The 22879-nt window shown below is 47.9% G+C and overlaps 1 protein-coding gene across 1 annotated transcript; it reads right to left on the reverse strand.

The window, feature by feature from the left end:
* Positions 1-6961: 6961 nt before the first annotated feature.
* On the reverse strand, positions 6962-19053 carry LOC143220647 (uncharacterized). Its single transcript, XM_076446262.1, is given in 11 exon segments — positions 6962-7226; positions 7326-7615; positions 7832-8073; positions 8706-8930; positions 9006-9198; positions 9375-9542; positions 9544-9649; positions 10614-10689; positions 10692-10851; positions 11338-11452; positions 18776-19053. Coding segments are annotated over 11 exon segments (2118 nt in total).
* Positions 19054-22879: the final 3826 nt, after the last annotated feature.

Genomic DNA, 22879 nt, shown 5'->3' on the forward strand with positions numbered 1-22879 from the left:
CAATTTCTGAAAACATACAAACTACTCTTGACAAAATTTTTGCCTACTTAGATTCAGATCAAAACACAATTGTTCGTAGTTATTCATTTTTTCTCGTACCATTGCAATTATCTTCATTCGTGAAAAATATATTTGGGTACTCATCATAGGTTCTAGCGTTAAGCGTACGGACAAGTAGATGCAGCGTTAATCCATGAATAAAAGGACGCTTATCGAGGAATATCTCGGAACACTTCGCGACGAGGGTATAGATCGGTGTAATCGCGCGGGTGATCGTTGCCACGGAGAACCTGGTGCAGAAGAGGGACGTTTTCCGGTAGGGAGAGTGCAGAAACTTGCGCGCGTGAGCATCGGAACCGCGTTGGTTCGGTCAGCCTAGTCGACACGATGCGATTCTTGCGGTTGAATTCGCATGATCCACCGCAGATGATCCGCATCCGTCAACCGACCAATCGGGTAATCGCGTTACGGTCTCTCGTCGTGGAAATGGGAATTTACCGCTTAGTAGACGTCCAAATTTGCGGAAGTAACTGTGCGTCGGGAGCGGAATTAAGTTCGCAGGATTGGTTCGAACTCGAGAGGACGAATAAATTTTGCGAATTTCAACGATTTTGCACGATTTTTAAAGCTCGAGTTTTCGCGTTGCATCCTTCCGCTCGAGCAGATGCGAACAGGATTGATATACGATTCTCGTGGAAATCGCGGGGTCTTCTTCTTCGAATTTCCTGGAATTTTGCGGCGCGCGGATAGAAGAAGAAGCTGCACGCGTTGAGAAACGAATTTGCGAGTCGTGTATCCGGTGCACGTGATACAATGGTGCTTTAATTTTGCTCTTTGGACGCCATTCAGCTGTCGAGATGTTAATTTGTTAAAACGATCTTTGAATGGGGTTCGAACGGGATTAAAATTCGACCGATTTGATTGATACTTTCCGAGTCGACGCTTATGAGATTCCGAACGAATCGAAATAAAACGATAAACAATCTAGGGAGCGACCTTTTCTCGCGTTCTCGATATCTCTCTCACGGGTTTAAGCGACTGGCAAGCAGATTTCTTATCGACGAGTGATTTAACGTTTGTTGCACGGCGATTCTCATTGAAGTCGAACGTAAATGTCAGAGGAGTAACTTGCTCCTTGTTCGAGGAACTGTTCGTTCAATTGTGTCTCATACGCGATTACGTTCATTGTTACTCGTCCTACGAGAAATAAAGAAGTCAGCGATGCATTTATCGATGGTATCTCGAGCGGGTAAAATAGAAAGGTATCGCCTTGGTTGCGTGCTACCGAAATTAATCGACTGTGAAAAATATCACTGTCACCTTCTCCGTTACCATATGCGAATTCGCGTAAACTTCTTTCAGATAAACGACTCGGAGTCGTAAATCTTCGCGTGCAACGGGCACGTTATGATAATTAAACCAGATGGAAATAGCTACCGATTAGCAGTCTGCAAACAGAACGTGACGTATGCTAATTATATTCGGATCGGTAACAAAACCGGCGATTTAGTTACGCGTGGCTAAAGATAGATCGTAATTCATCACCGTTCGAGCAATTACGACACACGTGTACCGAGTATTTCGTGGAAATAAGAAATTATGGAAAATGGGGAAAATAGGGTAAAACGCGTGGACGGAGACCAAATGGTTGCTTCGCGTTCCATAGTTTTCGTAATCACCGGAATCGTGCACGACACCAGGACGGATTGATTCGTGTGGAGAAGGAACTAGGTTGACACGCGATCGGATGTTGGGAAATTCGCGTCCTGCCAGCCATTAATCACCGATCATCTGACTGACCGCTTCGTTGTCTTTCCGGCGTGGATCACGTGAACCACCGGCAGAACGATCGTCATGCCGATCAATTAACGCATTCCCTCACGTCATCGACGTTTACCTTTCAAACGAACCAGGCTTGCCAACGGCTACCGCGAAAATCCATCGGATCGTCGCTCTTCGCCTGCTCGTGCCACGATTCCTTTACCGATTTCGCCGATTATTTCACGGTATTCGATGTACGAGGAGGCACGCGCGAAACGTACACTCGCGACGTTGAATTTCAAGCTCGAGTCATTGACACGATTGGCCACGTGGTCTCGGCCGCTGCACAGATGTCGTCCGATCGGGTTGCGTCGCTTTTGAATTACGAATTTCCCGCCACTCGCACGCTGCACTTCCGCGCGACGCCTGGCCGGCCCGGCGCCGATTTTTCGCGCGTGGGTCGACGAAATTTTCCGGAGAACGATCGAAAATGGCCGGAGAGCGGCGAGGTCGACGTTGAAACCTCGTGAAACTGCGATCGCGTTGCCAACGAGCGTACCGAGCAGCGAGCTTGCCCAGTGACGTCAACGCACCTTCCTCGCCCGCCTTTATCCCTACCCACTTCGCTCTTACCTAGCCTTTTCCTCCTACTTCTCAACGAGATCGAGGATCGTTGATCAGCATTGAGTCACGTACACATTCGCCAACGTCTTGCCTGACAACCTGTGGCGTTGCTTATCTTCGCTTCGTTCGCCAGGCTTGGTCCTTGCAACTCTTTGTCACGCTCCTTCCCGATTTCTCGCCATTTTCTTTTCCATTCTTGCCCATTTTCTCGCACGCGTATTCGATACCGGTCTCGCGAAAAGATCTCGAGAGAAAAAAACCCGATTTCTCTCGAACCTTGAAGGGTCATCGATGGCCAGAAAATAAACGTGTCGATTCGTTAGTCAGAGTCGATTGTAAACAAGCCTTGACGAGTTTACGAGGATTCATAGAAGCGATATTCAGGCGTCGCGTTCGGTTAGTACAGATGTCGCGCATATTCGATGAGATTTAAACAGGCGGATCGTGAATGTTGATTCAGACATTGGGTTTTTCGGTGTACACTGACCGAGCAATACTGTCACACTGGTTTCCAAGGTATACTGAATCATCGATAACCGATAAACGCGTCTTTCCATTCACGCTGTGTTTTTACGAGCCTCGAGGCATCAGTTATGACTTTTTCTCATAATCTTCCTCGAAGGATGGCGTTAAATCATTGATCATCGTACCCTGTCTTTTACGATCGCTACAATTTTCTCTCCGCGAAATTCCTTGGCTTTCGAGTCACCGCGTTAATATCGCTAAAAGATACCACGAGAATCTAATACAGATCGGTGTAGGTTAATTCCATGATAGTTAAATCACACGGTTAAATCGCCATAAGCGACACACTGTCTGAAATAAAGCAAGAGCGATCATCGAACGACGTAGTCGCAGCGTGATCCGTTGAATCGGCGATTTGCCATCGTCATTGGCCCACTGAATTTCGGTCGTGACAGCCGCAATGGTTCCCATCTATTATTTCATTCGCATGACATGCCTGTTAGTTAATTTTTCGTTGATCGCGAGATCGTTTCGCGAGCAGAGCACGTGCGTCCACGGTGCATCGGCTTGTGTGCCCACCGTACACGCTAATGCGCACTAACAGGGTCCAGTGTGTACACTGGTATCCACTAATAGGGGACACACTTCGCCGTGATAATAACCAATTACGTCAACGAGGCCGGAGGGCACGACCGTGACGTTTCGACGAGTACCACGAGTACTTCGGTGACCAGTGGTCATCATGCGATCCGATCCATCGAGATCTCGTCGACACCGCTCGATCCGTCTCCAGATTACGCTATCTCTGCAAGGTATCACGGATATTTCGTTAACTCGAGTTTCGACATAGTACTCGGACGATTAATCGTCACTCTACGAGTTCAGCGGGGTTCAGAGTCTCTTCCGAAATGCGATAGTTATTACCGACTGCCACGTCGGTTTCGCGATTTCCAATTCGCGACAGAGGATCGAAGGATCACGATGACCGTTACCTCAGGAATAAATTGGGTTTCCGATGTCTGAATTTAGAGAAGATTCTCATGCCCGTTCTCACGGCTGACTCACGATTTAATGAAATTACGAACGTATTCAAATTTCTTGGACAGCTGATTCACTATCGGACGGAGCCCACGTGTGGCTCGGTAAGCAACGTTTCGTCGTTGAATCAGGGATAATTATACGCGTCCATCTGCGAGATTATATTCGCGACGTCACTCGTTCGTGTTCCAGGGATTCGTCCGTTTCCCTGCAATTTCTCGAGAGATTTCGAAAAAGCGAGACAATACGCGAGAACGGCTATCGGAACGCTCGAGCCGACACGCTTTTAAAAGTGTGACGACCTTCGAGCGCAGCCTATCTTGGTCACGATTGCCGTGAAAATGAGGCGAACGAGCGCGTAATAAAATTGTTTTGCAGGTAATCGCTCTTTTTCTCGCCGTCGATGAATTTACGAGAGTTTTATCGCGAGAAAGGTGCCGTATTTACGCCGTGGCTTCGAGATACTCTTTCTTGCCTTTCATCGTTGCGTCACAATGGCGGAACACCTACTGGTACTTCTCCCATTCGGTACCTTAACCTTTCGCTTGCGAGAATTCGCGGTGTAAATTTCTCTGCTTTTCCTTTAATTACACTATCCTTCTACCCGATGCCCGTTATCATATTCCGGGAATGTTTGCGGTTCGTTTAATATCGTTTGCCATCGATGATCAGTTCGGTTGCCGATTTGCATTCGAGACGCGGTACGCGGAGGATGGTGGACGGTGTTAATTGAAGGAAGAGCTCGGTAACGATTGGAAGTGCGAACAGAAGAATGCAAATCAGTGTCCGCAACATAGTGCAAGCATAATCGGTATATCAGACCGAGGACAGTCCAAGAGGAGGATGTCGCAATTCGCGTTGCAAGGTGATACGCTTCGTCGTTTTTCTATTCTCGCGCGTCCACTGTCATTCTAGACACCGCTCATTGTCGTCCAGACAATGGCTGTTTTGAATAAGAAACGGGGAGATTCGCGATAACGCGATTGCAGAATGCGGCAGAAAAATCGGGACGTGCAATTGCACCCGGTAAACCTGACGTAACAGTGGTCATTGACGCTACCGCGAGTTATAGTCACATTTTCTAGACTACGAAGAGCCTTCGACCGAAAGATTCGTTCGCAAGACATTAAGGAAAATTAGGAAAGTTGCATTTCGAGTAATATCGTCTATTCGTATCTGTAAATTCTAACGTAAATACCGAGAGTACGATATAACGTAGGAAGCGTCCAAATTTATTCGAAAAAAATTAGAATCTCGTATGATAATAAATAACAAACAGAGCGCGTGGTAGGAAAAAAAAGGCGGAAAGCGGAAATATGTAAAGAAGAATTATCGTTTGGCCGGAGCAACGTGACTCCACCGCTTTCGATCTGTGGTGTCGAAGATAGAGAGGATAACTCGCGGATACGGCGAGCTTGCGAGGCAGGTGAAATGTGTCTCGCAAACAAGGACACGGGCTATGTACTTGCGCGAAGCTACGTGCCCGAGGAACTTGATAGCCGGTTTAGCGTGTTTCGCGTGGTGTCATGGCTCGTCTGTGTGGAAACCTGGCCCAAGAAGTAGGGGCGAAGAGGGAAGAGGCCAGGCCGAGATTAAACAATTGACTGGCGTGATAACGAGGGCACTTCCCGCCACTAAACTCATCCTGTCGTGTCGTCTAACCTACGGCTCTCTGAATCCACTTAATCCTCTACTCGTCCATCTGCCCTTCAGCCATCGCGTGTTGCATCATAACGTGGAGATACCTCGACGTGCACCTCGCTATGAATTACCTTGCCTCTTGGAATCGTTCGGGCCAGCCGAACAGCTCCTTGGACAGGCGAGACTATTCTCAGACTACTCCTAATATTTTAGGAGACAAGAATTAGAAACGAAGATGGTCAGAATCTGGTGGAACATCGTTAGAATACGGAAGAGGATAGACTTGTTGACCGTTCGCAGAGATTCGTTTTGGAATGCCAAGCATCCGACTGGCTCGGCCGCGGTGTTGTTCTCTCGAGGAGAATCGCGGGCTTAAATTGAATGAAAGGGATAATTCCTTTTAGCCTATCGCCATTAAGATCGTTCTGCCGTGTCATTTAACCGACGATTTCCGGGCTCGTTTAAACCCATCTCGCTGGTGCAGGTTCGCATCAGCGAGGCGCGTACCGATCGTAATTCGCCACGAAGTTTACGCGATCCTCAGCCAAAGTACCTACGTGTAACCACTCGCAGGAGACACAGCGTGCAGCGGAAATCAATGCGATTTACCTACGAGCCGATCGAACCGTTTGACCTTTCCACGGAAAGTCTCGCTGCCGTTGCCACGGCGGAACTTCAACATTTCCGATCGTATCTCCGAATCGGCTGACGTTCACCTCGTTATCTGCATAAGCGACTCCGTGGTCAAGACCGGTGCCGATACTATCGCGCTGATTTCAAACCCATTCGCGACCTATTTATAATCCATGCGTAATAGACGACTATCGAAATAACAGAACATCGAGTAAGCGTGACTCACGGCCATTCGGGTCGTCGTGATTCGATTAATCAGCGATTTCGATCGCCGCGACTCGAGTCACGACGGCGGTTCTTTCTTCTCTCCGACGAGAGAGGAAAGTTTGAGGGTAAAAAAGAAATGGGAAAGGAAGGACGGAGATACTCGGGTGGCTAGAACCGGGCCGGATACTGGTCGCTTAGACGAACTTGAGCCAACGGCGCATATGTATGAAAACTACGCGGCATGACGTCTTTGTGTCCCAGTTAGAACAATTTAGAAGCCCAGTCTACGGTGAAGTCAAGTTGTTTTAAGAGGCCACGATCGTTGCAAATCGCCCCGGGAGTAATTGATCCTCCTCTAAGGCAATTTGCCGCAGCGAATTCTAAAGCTTCTCGCTGGTTTCGTCGCGGTTCATCGATAGCGAAACGGAAGCTCATCGATTAAGCTGTCAGGGATTTTTGCCCTTTCTACATCCCGCCTGGCGCTGCTGACGCAAACGGCATATATGTCGACGGAACGGTTAATGGACTAGTCGAGGGTCGTCGATTGATTTAATGCAACTGCTAGCGAGACCGATGGTCCGCGTTCGCTCACCTACACTTGTTCCTGAGGACCACTGTCGCGAGGATGATGATTCGTCTTGGATGAGTCGACGTGCAACGGTTCCTGCCGAGCCGGAGACACCTTCGTTGGTTCGATATTTATCACGTGATGATCGTCGTCACCTAGGACGAAGCTGGTCTTTTTCTGCTGATCCTTCGACCTGTGATTCTCGCCTAGGCTGGATCTCCTCGAAGAGGAAACGGGATGAGGCGGAGGTTCGCGATACGTTTCCGAGGGATCGGCGAACTTGGTATGTCTGAATGGATGAAACGCAAATTAGGATCGCGTCTGTAATTAAACGGAGACTTTGAAAGATTTCTCGGAGAAGATTCGCGGACGCGGTAATCGATGTTACCTGGCATCTAAATGCAGTCGCGAGGCTGATCTTGCAGGCGGAGGATTGATAGCTGGAATCTGATCCATGGTGGTTCTAGAGCTGGATCTCTTCATCACGTCCCTGGACTCGCTCTTCCTCGAATCCAGAGTACACTTGGACGGCTCCCTGTGCATTCTCCTGTCCTCCTTGCTGACTCCTCTGTTTTTCCTCAACGTCGCGTTGATGTCCTCCAGTACGCGGTCGTAATCCTCCTGCATTTCGGACTCCTCCAACGGATGATTCAAAGAGTGCAACTCGTGGTCGAGAAACTGCGCAGAGAACGGGAATGTTCCTTTATCAGGACGTCTGACAGGTCTCGCGGTCGAGAACTCGGGGTTCAGCTATTTTAAACTCGTACTTTTTCCAACTATTTATTCGAAATGAACTCAGACTGAGCGGCCTTGGTAGGAAAGCGTCGTTTCGCCGAGTGAAACGAGGAAACTCGAGTGCATACCACGGTGGAAAAAGGAGCAAAACCGACGTACCTCGTTCTGAGTGTAAAATACAGGCTGCTTCAAATCAGTTTGGCCACTTTGCATGCTCTCGCGTCTGAGGGAGCCATCGGGGCTGGTGATCATAACTGGAATCGGAGTCAGTGTCGTCATCGGCACATTCATGTGCAATCCACCGGTAGAGGATGCCAGGCTGGAACCGGATCCGGTGGTCAAAGAACTGCTCGATGCGTCGCGATAATGAGCGAATCCGGTGCTGCTCATGCGTTCTGAAACGATCGTGCATAGGAATTCGTTCAGAGTCGATTCGCGAAAACTCACGGTTACATAGCATCCCAGGAATCTGGTTTATCGAGAACGAGTCAGCTTTTTATCGAGCCACTTTGCTAAACGTTCCACTTTTTAAATACCCTCTAAATAGAATCGGCACAGACAAGATCGCGAAATGAGGATCGAACGCGTTAGAAATGGATTTACTAGATCGATCGTTTAGCGATAACAACGAGCGATCGATCGGTCATCGGTGTGTCAGAGAGTGCGAATAATGGAACTACGATTTGGTTCTTTTCTTGGTTCAAGGTTCAGACAATTGGCAGCGGTCGGTGCCACGGAGACAAACGGAGTGCCAGATTCGCGACTCGTGGCAAAAGTTACGATGCATAGCGATACGGTGTAAAGGATAGTTTGCATCGCGACACGCCTCGTGCCTCGATTAGTATGGCCACAGATTCGATAAACTCGATTCGTGTTAATCGAGGTCAATCGCATTTCTCCGACAGTGCGATGGTCGATAAGATAGAGTTCGTATTTTATTATCTCCGACGACGTCTCTAAGGGCTCTTATCTTTATCGTCGGCTAACGAACTCGGGGATTCATGCTTGTTAGGAGTTTGCGGGAGTTTGCTCGTACCTCCTTTCGCTCGTTGCATCGCCCTGATCTTGTCGAGATCGGCAGCTGAACATAATGGCGTGTCCACCTCGTAGGTGTTATTGAACAGAGTGTAGTTCACTTCGTACTCTCCTGTCTCCTTCTTGAACGTGATTATATGTTCGAACCTGTGTCCCCATAAAATTTCGGACGGTAGATAGGAGCTTCTAGCCTGAGTGGTCATGCCGGTCGATTCGATGACACCTGAAATCAACGTGAAAGTTGTTCGTCCTTCTGATTCTTCGCCGTTTACCTCTCTCTTTCTCCCTTTTAAATCACCTTCCAATATCACCACAATCTCGAATCGTTCCCGCAGCATATCGCTGGCCGATATGTGATAAAGAGGCGAGTGTTCGTCGATCTTGTGAACGATCGTCGTTGGCCAAATAAAGAATATCTTGTCCTCCTCGCCATCACCGCCCACTTTCAGTTCCGTTTGGAAGAACGGCAGCAGTTCTCCTTCTCTGGTAACCTGAAAGTTTCGCAGACGCCTTCAGATCATTAATTATACCATTGATGAGAGATAAGAGCAACAATTGGGTCACGTTGAGATGTAGACTAGCTTGGAATACCGAATGAATCTATCCGGTATACCCCGCGAGCGTGATAGTTCTGACGAGTCAGATCTCCGGCGGACACAGGACTTACCTTCCTTTTGATCATCTGCGCTCTGACATGAGCCTCGATGATGTGACTCTTCCTCATGTCACCGACCCGGAACATTAAACAAGGTTGGCCGTCCCTCTGACAGATCACGGCGTTCCTCGAAAACAGCAATGTCTGCGTTCTCTTCTTTGGCCGGGACAGTTTCGCGAAAAACTATGCCGACCATGAAGGCCTGCAGGATCACACCTGTCATTGACTGGATACATATCACGAACACTGCCTCTGGACATTCGTCTGTTGGGTGCTTCGACCCGTACCTACGATATTTATCTTTGTTAGACTCGTTTCGTACCGAACCGTGGTCGAGTGTGTCGGAAAAATGGTAAAACTGAATACAGGAGTCGATATTTAAGAGAAAGTTACGATTACGTATTCCAAACATTGCGTTGAGTATACAAGATTAGGGGACCCAGTGGCGGAATTTCGTGGAATGTTTAACCCTTTGCGGACAAATGCGAACATCGCGACGAAAATTAACTAGATTTTTTAAATAAAAAATCGTTTCCTATATATATATTCCTCGTCCTTCTCGTCCACGAAGAGTGAAACATGATCACAGCGGTATACCAAAGTCGGTTCTGAAATCACCCTCGAGTCGTCCAGACGTTGATCCTTCTCTTGACCTCGAGAAACTTTTCGACAGTTCTGAAAGTCGTCGCAGATCAAGCTCTCGAGGACTATGGAGCCTTCCAAAGTTGGAAACGGTCCATGGATCTTCGAACGATCTCAGAGCAAATTCGCGGCTTCGAATGTAAGCTACAAGCAACTCGTGACCTTCTGGTACACCTGTTCGCGTGATTCGCGGTCTCTGAACGACTGAAGGGTGGTTTCGCGATCCTGAGGCTACTCGCGGCTGGGACCCAAGTTTAACGTAATCGGTTGCATTACCCTGGCAGTCGCAATGCTTAGAAGGATAATGTAATCCGATGCGATACCTTATGAAAGTTACGTAATACCTCGTGTGTAAGATTTTTAATAACATGCACGGTCACCGAATGTCTCCATGAGTTCGTTCGCTATTCTCTTCTCGTTCGTTAGATTTCTAAGAAAACAACCGACAATCGCAGTCAGGCCCACGCTATCGCACGATCTTTTATGTCAACTAATTAATCGAGGGGGGTATACTTCTTCCAAATCGGCCGTGTGGTTAATAGCGTCTGAAATTCGTTCGAATCACTGATCCGACATAAATTATGCAGGATAATAGAAGTAATTAGTCACCCGATCGTGTGCTGCGTCTCGATGGAAAACAGAAAGGAGCTGGTGAATCCGCGAATGTCCACGATGCACGGGGTGACGTCAAGTTCGGATTGGTGTAATTCTCTGGGTCCAGGTCGCCGTGGCTGTACGCTATGAGCCACCATATCAGTGCGAAACCTAGCCACGAGAGCAAGAAGTTCATGGAGAACACCAGAAGCGTCCAGCGCCATTGTGCGTCGACCAGTGTCGTGAAAATGTCCTGAAGAAGAATTTCACGATGATTTGCGATGGGAAACGCAGAAATTGTCCAGCATGGCTGTGTCTCTTTGCGACTAACGCTGCAAAGAGACTCGTAAACGTTTAACGGGGTCATTTTCATAAGAAGAAGACCATTTGGAGAGTCGTGAAAGTTTAACAATCGCGCTAATTTTAGCGCACGCGAGAAATAAACGTTTCTAGAGAATCGGAAATATAGAAATTACATCAAAGCGTCGACTATAGGACAGGGACAATTTGGCAAGTAATTGCGATCGCGAAATAGATCGAGACAAATCAAGTTCGTCTTCCTCGTGCTGAATGAAGCGACCGTTCCCAACGGATTGGTAGACAAGAAAGCAGGCGCGAAGCGTAACACGGTCTTGTAGCGCGATCGCTAACTGTCTCTGGCGAAAATTTGTGAAATCGCCTTGGATGTCGCGCACGTTTCCGCGGCAGCCGTACGCTTTTAGAAATACTTTAAAATTACCTGAAGGTAACGGCGCCGTCGCTTGGCGACATTTCCTTGTACGACATTGCAATCGCCGTGCTTGAAAACCACCCTCTTGCGTATCCTTCGCGAGCTGAATCTGGTCTGTCGATATCTGAAAGCAGAGGGTACCTTCAGTGCTCATGAGATCGAGCAGCTTCGCAATTCCATCGAGATATCGGGAAACCAGAAATAATCGCGTTAAATCATCCCCGTTGCATCGCGTATTCCGTTTAATTCGATCTTCGGCTATGTTCGGTTGAACATCTCGGCTATTTCTGCCCCGAAATTTTCTCTCCTAACGACTAGTCTCTATTCTAAATCGGGTCCTGGTCTCCCGAGGTCACTGACATCTTTCTTCTCTTTTTTCCACGAGTTCACACGAGGATCAGTGAAATCGTGAAAACACCTGATCGAAAGAAATCGTTCTAGAGTGTCGCGTTTCGCTCGGAACGGAAAACGAGACGCCAGCACGCCTCCCACGGCTTCTCTAAAGGCCGTTTAAAACGGTCGTGTGGTCTGCTCCGAAATATACTGAGGCTAATGCCAAAGGACATAATTTACCGTCGAACAGCTTTAGTTCGCGCCAGGATGGACCGATCGAGGGCAATCTGCCAGAGAATCGACAGACGAACGAGTCCTGATGATCTTCCGCCTCTGCGTGAATCACCTAATCGCGCACCTCGGAACAGCGCAGTTCTTAAAACCGACAATCTAAACAGCAATCGAAGATTTTTCACTGATAATTCGAATGGAAAAATATGTAAAATCGAGTTCGAGATTCGATTACGAGCGCGCGATAATTAAAATCGCAGCTTGGAAACGCGATATCCGACCGTGACATTCGGAACGTCTGTTCGTAATTCGTTTTTCGAGCTATTTTTCGAGCAGAAGGTAGCAAAGACTCGCGCGAGACGTCGCGCTTTGTTTGTCCTCTGTTATATTTTCGGCGACGGATAGTTTTCACATCCTCGCGGTTATTTAGAAGGCAGTGCTCCGCCGCGAATTCCCACTTTTCCCCGGAATCGATAGATCGGCTCGGAACGAGGCGGAAAATGAAAACGGGAGAAGCCAGGATATCGTTTCGCCGGGTTCAATAATCCTACACCGGCTGTCGACAGCTAGCAAACATCGGTAAATTCGATTACTCGCTAAGTGGTCCTGGCCGATGGGCTTTTCCACGGATGTGAAAATAAGTATCGCGAAACCGGAGCCGTCCAAATATTTGCCTGATCCTGCTCTATCTGGGTCACAGACGTTAGCGAAACAACGAAACGACCCGTTCATATCGCGACCTGGGTCTAACGATCCATGAAACAAGTCGTCATTTCAGCGTATCACTCGATCTATTGTATTTTTACGAGCAATGCAAGCGAATTTGCAAACGCGTTTGTTGCTACTCGCGTGTTATTATTTCCGGCGAAGCGATACGCGCGAATTCGAGAGCACTTCGAACATGGTAAACTAATCGGATGACCCCTTCTAAAGATAACTCCGAGTCTTTTGCTAAAAATACGCCAATTCCGATACTATGCCTGTGGAAAGCCTTCCTAGCAGTTATTCGCTAGCCTCGTTCGTCAAGTCCCATTGCGATTCGCGTTTCGAGAAAGGTTCCTGCGTTTTCGGCATCTCCGTCGTGGCCGAGACGAGGAGAATCAGACAGAGGGTGATAGATGAAAATGTATTGCGAGTTTCGGTAACGAGGTGACACGAATAAATTCGTACCGGGGTAAAACTTTGCAAAATGGAGAGCAGAGTAGGGCAATTTGGCAAGTAATAGCGTCGGGTTATAGATGGATGTTTCTTGCGACGATGGAGGAAGCTGATTTGTTGTAACGCTTGGAAAAGAAATAGAAGGTCTCGTGGCTCGATGATACCAGATTTTATAATTAGAGCAATATCTCAACGGTATTAATACTATCGCGGAACCCTACGATGGCAACGTAGTCGAGGCATCTTCGATACTCGTTTCGATTATGTTCCACAGTCCCAAACGAAATTAAACGTTTCGTTGGAATCATTTTTTACGATAATTCTAAACTCAGAATCTGGAAACCGCAAATTTGCGAAACAGCGTAAATACGAAGATTCGAAAATTCTTCTATCCTCGATACTACCGTGAAATTCGTGTCAAACGTCTAGTCGAACGTTGTCAAACGCTTGCAAATGGCAAACAATTTTCCTAATTATCGTCGACTCCGTAACTTTCGAATCGGCACAGTAATTCGAATCAATTCCAAGTTTGCCAGCGTAATTAACCAACTTTCACGAGTCCGTGACGCGAAGAGAGGAAATCTCCGCGGTGATCCAGGATTTCCGGGGTGACGTTGCGAATTCCAGCGACAGCCGGCAGACGACACGCGTGCTCCTGTCTGCTCGAACTCGTCGGAAATAAGTACGGCCGTGAGGAACTCCGAAAATCCGCTAGACGGGGTCGAGATTTAGAAACCACTCGCGTGTTTAGGCGGACGTGTTGTTGCGTAGCCACGGATTATCACGATTCTCGTACGAAAGGCGCTAAAGTTGTTGGCAATGTCCATGAATACCCACACGTTCTCTTTGAACTTGTCTTTCCTCGCCCCTGATCGACACTGTCACGAGTCGGACAATTTTCATCGTCGAATCGTCGCGTCTGCTCGTCGTCAGACCGGTATTCGAACACAGCCGGCGAGCTTAGGCCAGGATGTTTGTCTTCGAGAAACCGCTGTGACGACGAGCAGCTCGTTTGCTTTGTTTTCTCACTTGGTGTCCTTAAAACAAAAAAAAAAAAAGTTCTACTTATACCGTCATTCATCCTGTCGCTTTGCCAATTCTCGCGTCGATTCTCGAACAGAGGAAAACCGATTTTTCGCTTTTTCCGAGACGCGTGTTCGACACGCCGAAGGGTAAAAATAGCTGGACGGATGGCGAACAGGAAGATTATGAAAACGAAAGCTTCGTCGATGGTTCGAAGTGGTTTCGGATAGGTGTTTTAACTTCCGGGGTCACGTGGAAAGGTGTGTCCGATCGATCGGAGCATTTGGTTGCGGTTTTTCGGAAAGATCGAAGAGACCTAGACCGCGGTTCGATTTGGCTTGGTTCGTTCGTCTGGCAAACGACGTTCTAAATTCGTGTGGTTCGGTTCAGTTTCAACCCTGACATATTGACCCGTGGTAAAAATAGATCAAGACTTCCACACCTGTTCGAACCGCGATCGCAAGCGAAGCTGGAAAATGCGAGAGATTTTCTCCACGTGAGAGAAACGTGCTCCCTCGAACGCGACAAATTACTTCCGAGAGGAACCACTCGAACTCGATGACTTTTAACCTTGTCGCTCACCCAGGATCTACGTGATTAACAAAAAAGGAAAAAAAAAAGAAATTCAATTCCGAGCTCGATTATCCAACCTTTGGTTACTTTTTTCCCTCGTTTCCTGTTTGCTTGGTAGCCGAGGAAAATTGCTGCCTCGCAAAGTAGAAGATGGAGGTAATTTCGGGTTACGTTTAATTTCCCTGCTCCCTCGAAGTAATCAAAGGATACATTAAGAAGACTCGGATAAAACAGGATATTAACAGTTGCAACGGCTAATTGATTGCTTAGAACGATCGATTAGGAAACGCAGAGTTTGCAGAAGGTTTCGAAAGGCCGGCCCACGCGACTGGTAAAACGGAGCGATTTAGAGCAGACGAGAAAGTGCCTGTGATTATGATAACTAGCCGCAATAAACGTAATGATATAAACCGTTCAGAGAGATTGTTGTTTAAAGAATGTTACCGCCGAGATGGTACGAGCTTTAACTCGACTATTGGAAGTCGTCCTTGATTCGGACTCTTCCATCTTGATTTCGAGACGCTGCACCAGACAATGATGCCCATTGTGTACCGTTTTCACCGACCGATACGCGGCGCATTGTGCGTCAGGCTTAAAAGAAAATCCTCGAGGACATCGCGGTCTCTGAAACCGAGTGTTTTTTCACGTTTTTTCCACCTTTTTCTCCCCCCGCACTTTTTCAACCGTTTTATTTTATCGCCGACTACTTATCGCTACTCGCTCCGCGGTAAAACTTCTCTCCGATGCATTCTCGATTTTCTTAATCAACGGTCATTATCTCAGTTACGCAATAAAATGGCAAGAAACGACATACTTTTGTAACTCCTCCCTCCAAGCAGTTTCCCCCGACGTGGTCGCTTTAACGACCAGCATCGACACTTGAGACAGAGCTCTCCGTAGACCGGATAACGCCATTCCCTCGCCCAAGTGGATCTTTCCGGATCCTGAGGAACTCGGCGAAAGTGTTTTCGACGTCGAGCCATCCATTCTTCGTCGTTCACGACCTCCGTCCCCTCATTTCCTCACAGGCACACGCCAGTTTTATCTCTCACGCGATCCGCGCACATGATCCGTCACCACCAGTCACCGATTAATCCACGATTAATCAACGGTTCATCCGTCAGACGAATCTCATCGTCCCTTTCTTTCCCTCTTCTCTCTCTCGCGCAGTCCCTTCCTCCCTGTCTCCGTCTTTACAACGTCGACGATGAAAGGTCGGTGATCGTAAAAATAAATGCTTGTAAATCTAGTCACGCGTGGACTCTGCTATTCTATTTAGGGCTGGCTACTCGCGATAAGCGTTATAAATAAAAGGACAGAAAAAGAGGAAAGAAATAAAGGAAAAGGCTGATTCCTCGAACAACGACTGGTTGTCAAACACGCTTAGTAGAACCCGACTCGTATTTCGTTGCAGCGGAATTTCGACGTCTAAGTTTAAGCCTGGTCGAGCGGGGCCGAGAACCGCACTAGCGGATGCTCTTAAGGCAGAACGGATAAAGAACTCATGGTCAGAGCCAAATATCGCAGCCTGTCCAGAGCCACTGGAAAATCCAGATCAGCCTTTTGCACCACATCCGTCGATCCGCGATCTAGCCGCGTCTTCTTTGTCCCGGGATCCCACCGGGTCACCACTGCTCCGCTTAGATCTCCGATCTTCTCGCGCACACGCCACCCCTCACCTTCGCACCTCACTGGATCACACTCCGACCAACTACGTCTTCATAACTATCTCTCTCGACCTTTCCGCACCAGGACTTCTCTTATCTCCCCTTCAACCGACCACTTATCCTTCCCTCCTCCTCCTCTTCTTCTTCTATCACGATTTCGAGGAAGAGAACCGCGATTTCTGGAGTAACTTTCACGAGCCAGCGGCCACTGATTTACGCACTTCGCGGACTATTTATAAGAGCGACGCGTCACCGGGTGAAATGATTGAAAAAAACCAAGGTAGCGCGGAAGAATAAAAGGGGCGCTGGCGATCACGGACAGAGCCGGCGGGGGTTCGTTCAATTAACGGGTTCGTTTACGAACCGAGGCTCGGCCGACACTGAGGCGATCCAATTTTGACCCTTGCTGTACGATTTCCCTTTTGTCTTCGCACGCCAGTTTGGCACCGCTCTCCGATCGGACAGATTCGTTTCATTCGCTAGAGATGGAGCCTCGATGACAAGCGACACTGCTCGCGACGAGTCGTTGCACCGATGCATCCGGTGCATCCTACCTCTGTCGCGCCATTTTCACTCGAGCTTTTGGATTCGTGGCTTACGCGGCAATGACGAGTTCTCGTCGCTCCGTGGCTTCGATAGGCGGGCTTTCGAGCTTCTTCGTGACCGCGACCGCTGATCAACCTGCCAGTCTCGTGTCACGGATATCTGTTAAGATGTCAAAGAGTACCAAGGGTATCGAATTCTTCGTGCAACTGTCTATTTAGAATCCGAACGTCAAAACAGACAGCTCCTTCTATCCCCGGATCCCACGTGGGATCGCGAATACCAAAGACCGTCATAATCGTCTGTGAAACGCGAAGATCGAACTGTTTCATTCGCGATCTAGGAACCTGTTGATCCCTTCGTTTTGGCAAACCGAGTATCTGTTCCATCTTCTTATCTAAACTTCTATCTCCGTTAGAATCTAGTCCGAACCAGGATCGATCGAAAGTCGTCGAAAGTTAATTAAGCTAATCTTCGTACAGCCTATAGTTCCGTAGCCGAAAGCTTCAAGACAATCTCTATCCCTTTGTCTCTAGCTGCGAGATTAAAATTTCGCGAGTTACGAGAGACAAAGCTGCCCTCTCTCTCTGTCTCTCGTCGCGTTGGGGGATTACTCTGCAAAGGTCGAAAGAGACGTGTCTGACGTGAAAGCACAGGATGGAACGATTGGACGGAACTGTGCTTAACAAACATCTCCGTCGCCCCCGACGAAACGCAGAGGTTTTTATCTTGCACGCGCAGACACGGTGCGACGTCGGCGTCGGGAATCCCTGCTTCCCGGCGAGGCGTCTTCCGCAATTAGGCGCGTCTATTCTCGTCACGAAAAGCAGGATTTCTGCCGATCGTGGCAGGGAAACGGGAACGACGCTATTTTCGCGGGGTCGCGAGCCACGTATTGTGATCCAGTTTTCACGGCGACGTTGCGTGTATTTTCGACGGCGTTCGCCGAAAATCGCGCCGCTTCTTTGACGTAATTATCTCCGGTTCTCCGATGGATCCTCGGGGAATCGGTTCCAGATGGATTCCCAGCTGCCTTCCACGCCTGTGCGAATTATTTTTATTTCGGCCTGTTCGATCCCGGCCGAACGACCGCGAGTAAATTACGCGAATCTCCCGATCGCTCGATCAGAAAATCACCGCGACTCTTACGTCTCGTTTATTTCCCATTTCTCCTAATTTATCGCTCGCCTAATTTATACGCTCCTCTTCGAACAGAATATTCCATCGATTTTGCGTTTCATCGGCGTTTCGTGATTTTTCTCGAGTATCTCAGAGTCCCGGATCGCGAACGATAGACGATAGAATCGAGAAAGAAGATGGAAAGAATTTGTCAATCGGTGTTCGCTTTCGTGACAGAAAATTACGACAATGCCCGTTCAGCTTTCGTCCTATGAAATATCAGAGTACTCACAGAAACTGAAGAAAAAAGGAAACTCGTCCCAAATCGAATGTCCGCATACCTCGGGTTCGAATCAAAACTACCTATCCGGAAACACTGTTATTATGTTTTTAATGCAACTGAAGAAAATCGAGCAAATTGAAAATGTGTGTATCGAGCGCCGACCAATCGTGGGTCCGTTGACTTATCAACCATCGAGCGTTTAACTTAAACGCGTTATTAAACGAATTATTAATCACTCAAGTTCGCGTGCTCAAGTACACTCTAAATTCAATTACGCTTTTAGCGTGTTTTAACAGGAATATTTTACAGCTCCTAAACTGGTATTCGAAATAGAATAATTATAATTTATGCATCGCACGCTTGTAACTTCACCGTAAAACGTATAAACTTAATACAGGGTAACGAGTGTCATCGTTGCGAGCATATGCGTATACGTACGATGCACTGATTAAATGAATCGATTATAAAGAATTACGTGGTAATAAATAAGAAAAATATATATACGAAGGAAGAGCACCTGCTCAGTAGAGGACCAGTCTCTCCCTTGAAACTGATCCTGCTGAAGGTCCTTCTCTGAAAATTGCTGAGAATGCCGCGCTTCTTCTCGTTGTTGCCCCTTCCGGTCTCATCCACGGTGTCATCGCACACTTTTACCGCAACCGTTGCCGCAGGAACCGTCGAGTTCACGAGTAGCTCTTCCAGTGGCACCGTGTTCTTCTCCGTGGCGATCGTATGCTCGTCCGATTCCTCGTTGGTTCCTTCTTTCGTGAGAGAACCCTTTTCGGTCATTAGCATTTCGTTCGACGATCTCGATTCGCCTCCCGTGTCCCTTTTCTTCTTTTCTTTTCTTTGGTATTTCTCGATACCAACGACTCGGTCCAACGACAGAGGACCTCGTCTCGTCGATCGATCTCCTCTCACTCGAAAATCGCGTGGAACTTTTCAACCTCCTCCATCCTCTCGACTCAGGAACGGTTCAAGGACGATTCGAAGACGATTTTACGAGCCGGTTTACTCGAATAATCTCGAAGCAAGGACGCGAATACGTTCGTTAAAACGCGATAACAAAGTTTCTACGGCGATTTCTCGTATCGATTCATAGACCGCGAGTACAGCGATAATTCGAGGCTCGTTTATCAACGTTTATCAACGAAGGCGAAGCATCGCGTACGCGACGGTCGAGTTTACGATTCGTCTGGAACGACGCACGCGAATCGCTTCTGACCAGCGAAATCGGACGCCCGCTGCGTGGCGAATTATTTTTCATTTGGCAACGTACTTCCTAATCGCGACGATCCTCCGTTCCGTACCGTAAACAAGGAACACCGTCGATCACCGCTGTTCGATCACCATCGACGGAACCATGGCGAGGCTCGCTGGCGTAGACGTCGAAACCGCTCCGTCAAAGGACGTTCCTTCGTTTGCAATGCAGAACGAACACTTGGCAATTCACACGAACGTTCAAAGTTCCACGACCACGTCCACGCATTGTACGATTTCTCGTACAACCGCGACCGAACATGCTATCGTTTATTCTCGTCCCGTTTCGTCATCGTTATCACTCTTCCGCATCCGCCGACCATGATGACCACGATACCGTGCCCCCTTCTCTGCGACTCGCGCCTGCACCAACGGCTGTCTTGGAAAAGTCGCGCGAAAAATGAAAAACGCCGAGCCAGCGGATGTTCCCGGGCCGACAACTCCTCTACCTTCGACCTCCGCTCCGATTCTACTTATACAACCGGTCCGAGCTTCCTCTTCGTCACGACTCGACGTAGACGCGTCGCTGCGACAAGCGTATTTGTCCAGTCGTCGAGGTTTCCGTGCGCGGATTGCACGCTATTTCCAGCGACCGGGCAGACGGGTCCGGCTGACGATCATCCTCGCGCGGAGGACCATTCATAATTCCCCGCGACTCTCTCGTCTGTTCCTGCGACGTCTCTTCCGCTTCTACGACGTCTCGGCGTGCACCGGCGACGCGTGATCCACGTCCGAACCACGTCCAGGCCGCGTTGCATAAGAATCGCTTGGCGTGTCACGCCGTTTCGTCCGTCGATCACGAGCGTGTCCGCGGCGACGCTCGCGGAGGATCTAGGAATCGCGGATGGTCGATCCCGTGGTCGAAGCACTGGCCGATCGGTCGGCTCGGGCCCGGCGAAAACTCGCTCGGAACCTGTCAACGCGAGAACCACTTCTGAGATTGCGTGCGCCGCGGTATAAGCGAAAATAATCCACGCACACGAAAGCGCGCGTGCGAGTACTCACGGGCACCCACACTAACTTTCGCTCCGTTCAGCCGGTATTTGTCCAGCGTGTTGCTTCGTCTCTCGTATCGATGTGCGTGTGCCAAGGTATGCGCGAGCTCTGCTATCAAACGGCCAACATTCGCGCGTGTGTGCGTGCGGGAAAACGCGTCACGCACGCGGTCCGAATGGAAATAGAGCCGTGTGCGAGCGTTCTGACGGTAGAAAGAGTCGACATGTGGGCAGAGCCAGAGATAAGATTATGCGAAACTGCGCTCTAGTCCACGTTTTTCACGCGAATTTTTTATTTTTTACCGTTCAATACCTTTTTCCCGCCTCGACCAAGCTCGATTACGCGTGTACAGGCTTTCACGCTGCACCAGCCGAAGATCTAGGTTTCGCTCCGATGGAAGGGGCATTTTAATACGACTGCGTGGGTATCGTTGGCAGGAACAATTGGATAGCTGTAAGGACATATTTTCATAACTTCTGCGTGCCGTGTACCGCAATAGCGAACCAACCAACGACGGAGAACGAATCGCGAACTCGGATCGAGTATTCCGGGGAGAATCCCGGGGAAACGGTCTTTGCGATTGCCTCGCCACTTTTCCTCGGTGTCCAGGGAAAACCAACGATATCCGTTTGCGAGTACTCGCCGGTGGTCACAACGGCTGACTTTGTACTCCGTGGACTCGCCGGTTAACGCGTGTTCCCAGGTCAGCTCTCAGGGACGAGGTCTGTCGGGTTTCTTGGCAAACGGCGCCAGAACTACGGGTAGAATCAAAAAGAGAATTCTGGAATACGCGGATAATAAATATTCTATTAGACTTTGTCTTCCATTTTGCAGCTCGTTTCGAACGGGCTTCCACGGCAGGGTGGTCCTAGAAACCCGTAAGAGTTTCTAGATCTCCGTGATCGTTAGATTTATGGAACCCGTGAATTTGACGGATGGGTTGTTTCAATTATACGATATTAACAGATTTAATTAACTTATATTAAGTCTCTTAATACTGTGATTGTTTTCAAATTAAGCCCATAATTTTTTTTTTTGTAAGGAAATATGTGGTTTTCTTTACCCTAAATCTGACGGGTGTTCGTAGAAATAGGTATACAAAAAAAAAAAAACCGTAAATCTAGTGTTAATTGCGAGAGAAATCGCGTGGTGACTTTGTCCAACTTTTTCGCCAATTTCCATTTACATCAGCGAATAGGAAAAGGAGCGTTACGCCTCCTCCATTCGCCAACACGTCTGTACGTGTCACACTACATTCTCCTGACTGGCGTAAGCGGCACAAGTGGCTTTATACATATGTATGCAATGTAAATAAGCGAGAACGTAACGTAAACGGCGCGCAAAAATACCCGTAATACCAGATTATCGCAACGACGAGGACACCCGGTACCAAAACGCATCGCCGATAAGTCTGAATCTATTTTAATTAGTCCCGTTAAAGAACGCGAAAGTCTGACCGTATCGTTAACGACGAGCCGGTGATCGAAAGGTTTTAGGTGCCGATTGAAATTCAGCGCAGGCGAAAACACAAAGTTATTCCCTCGCGTGACCCTGTCCTGCTTCTTTTTTAACGCGATCAACGGTAGAATATATTGTCTTCGTTATATCGTCGTACGCGTTACTTCTCTTTTATACCTGTTCAATTTATCGCCGTAGAACGTTTTGCATTCCAGTTTGCAATTTCGAACGGTTGTATAACAGAAATGGTCGGATCTCTTTTATTTCTTAATGGTGAAACTGGTTATCGCGCCTTGGAATCTCGTAAACAGAACGAGTTGGATAAATAGTAATAAAAGGCTCGAGTTCTCGAATAGAGATTCAGGGTTCGGTACATTCGTTATTTTTCTTGCAATTATAAGGATAAATATTTATCGAACCGCTTTCGAACATCTGCCGCCATCTGGAAAAACGTCGTACAGCTTCACAGATGGCGTTGTGTTAGCACAGTCGAAATATCGGATAGACTTTACTGCATGCGGGTATATGCGGATACACTTACCGTCTATCGACCGAAGGATGACGGCTTGATCCTCAGTAGGTATATTTTCATTTTTAACACTAGCTTTACGGACGTTTTTGGATACCTATCTTCATACGTCAGATTTACGTGTAATGAAAACTACGTATTTTCTTAAAAAATAAGACCACGAGTTTCATTTAAAAACAATTACGATATTAAGAAATTTAATATAAGTTGATTAAATCTATTAACCCTTTGACTGCGGCGCGCTCTCGGACGAATCCATCAATGGACACTGACAGTGACCAAAACAGTACCCGGAAATTTGATGCCATTCTTATGGTTTAAAAAATAATAATGGCAAAAAAATTAAAAATATCAATTCTTTTTATTTATTAAACTAGT

This window comes from Lasioglossum baleicum, unplaced genomic scaffold (genome assembly GCF_051020765.1).
Source record: "Lasioglossum baleicum unplaced genomic scaffold, iyLasBale1 scaffold1380, whole genome shotgun sequence".
In the NCBI taxonomy this organism is placed as follows: domain Eukaryota; kingdom Metazoa; phylum Arthropoda; class Insecta; order Hymenoptera; family Halictidae; genus Lasioglossum; species Lasioglossum baleicum.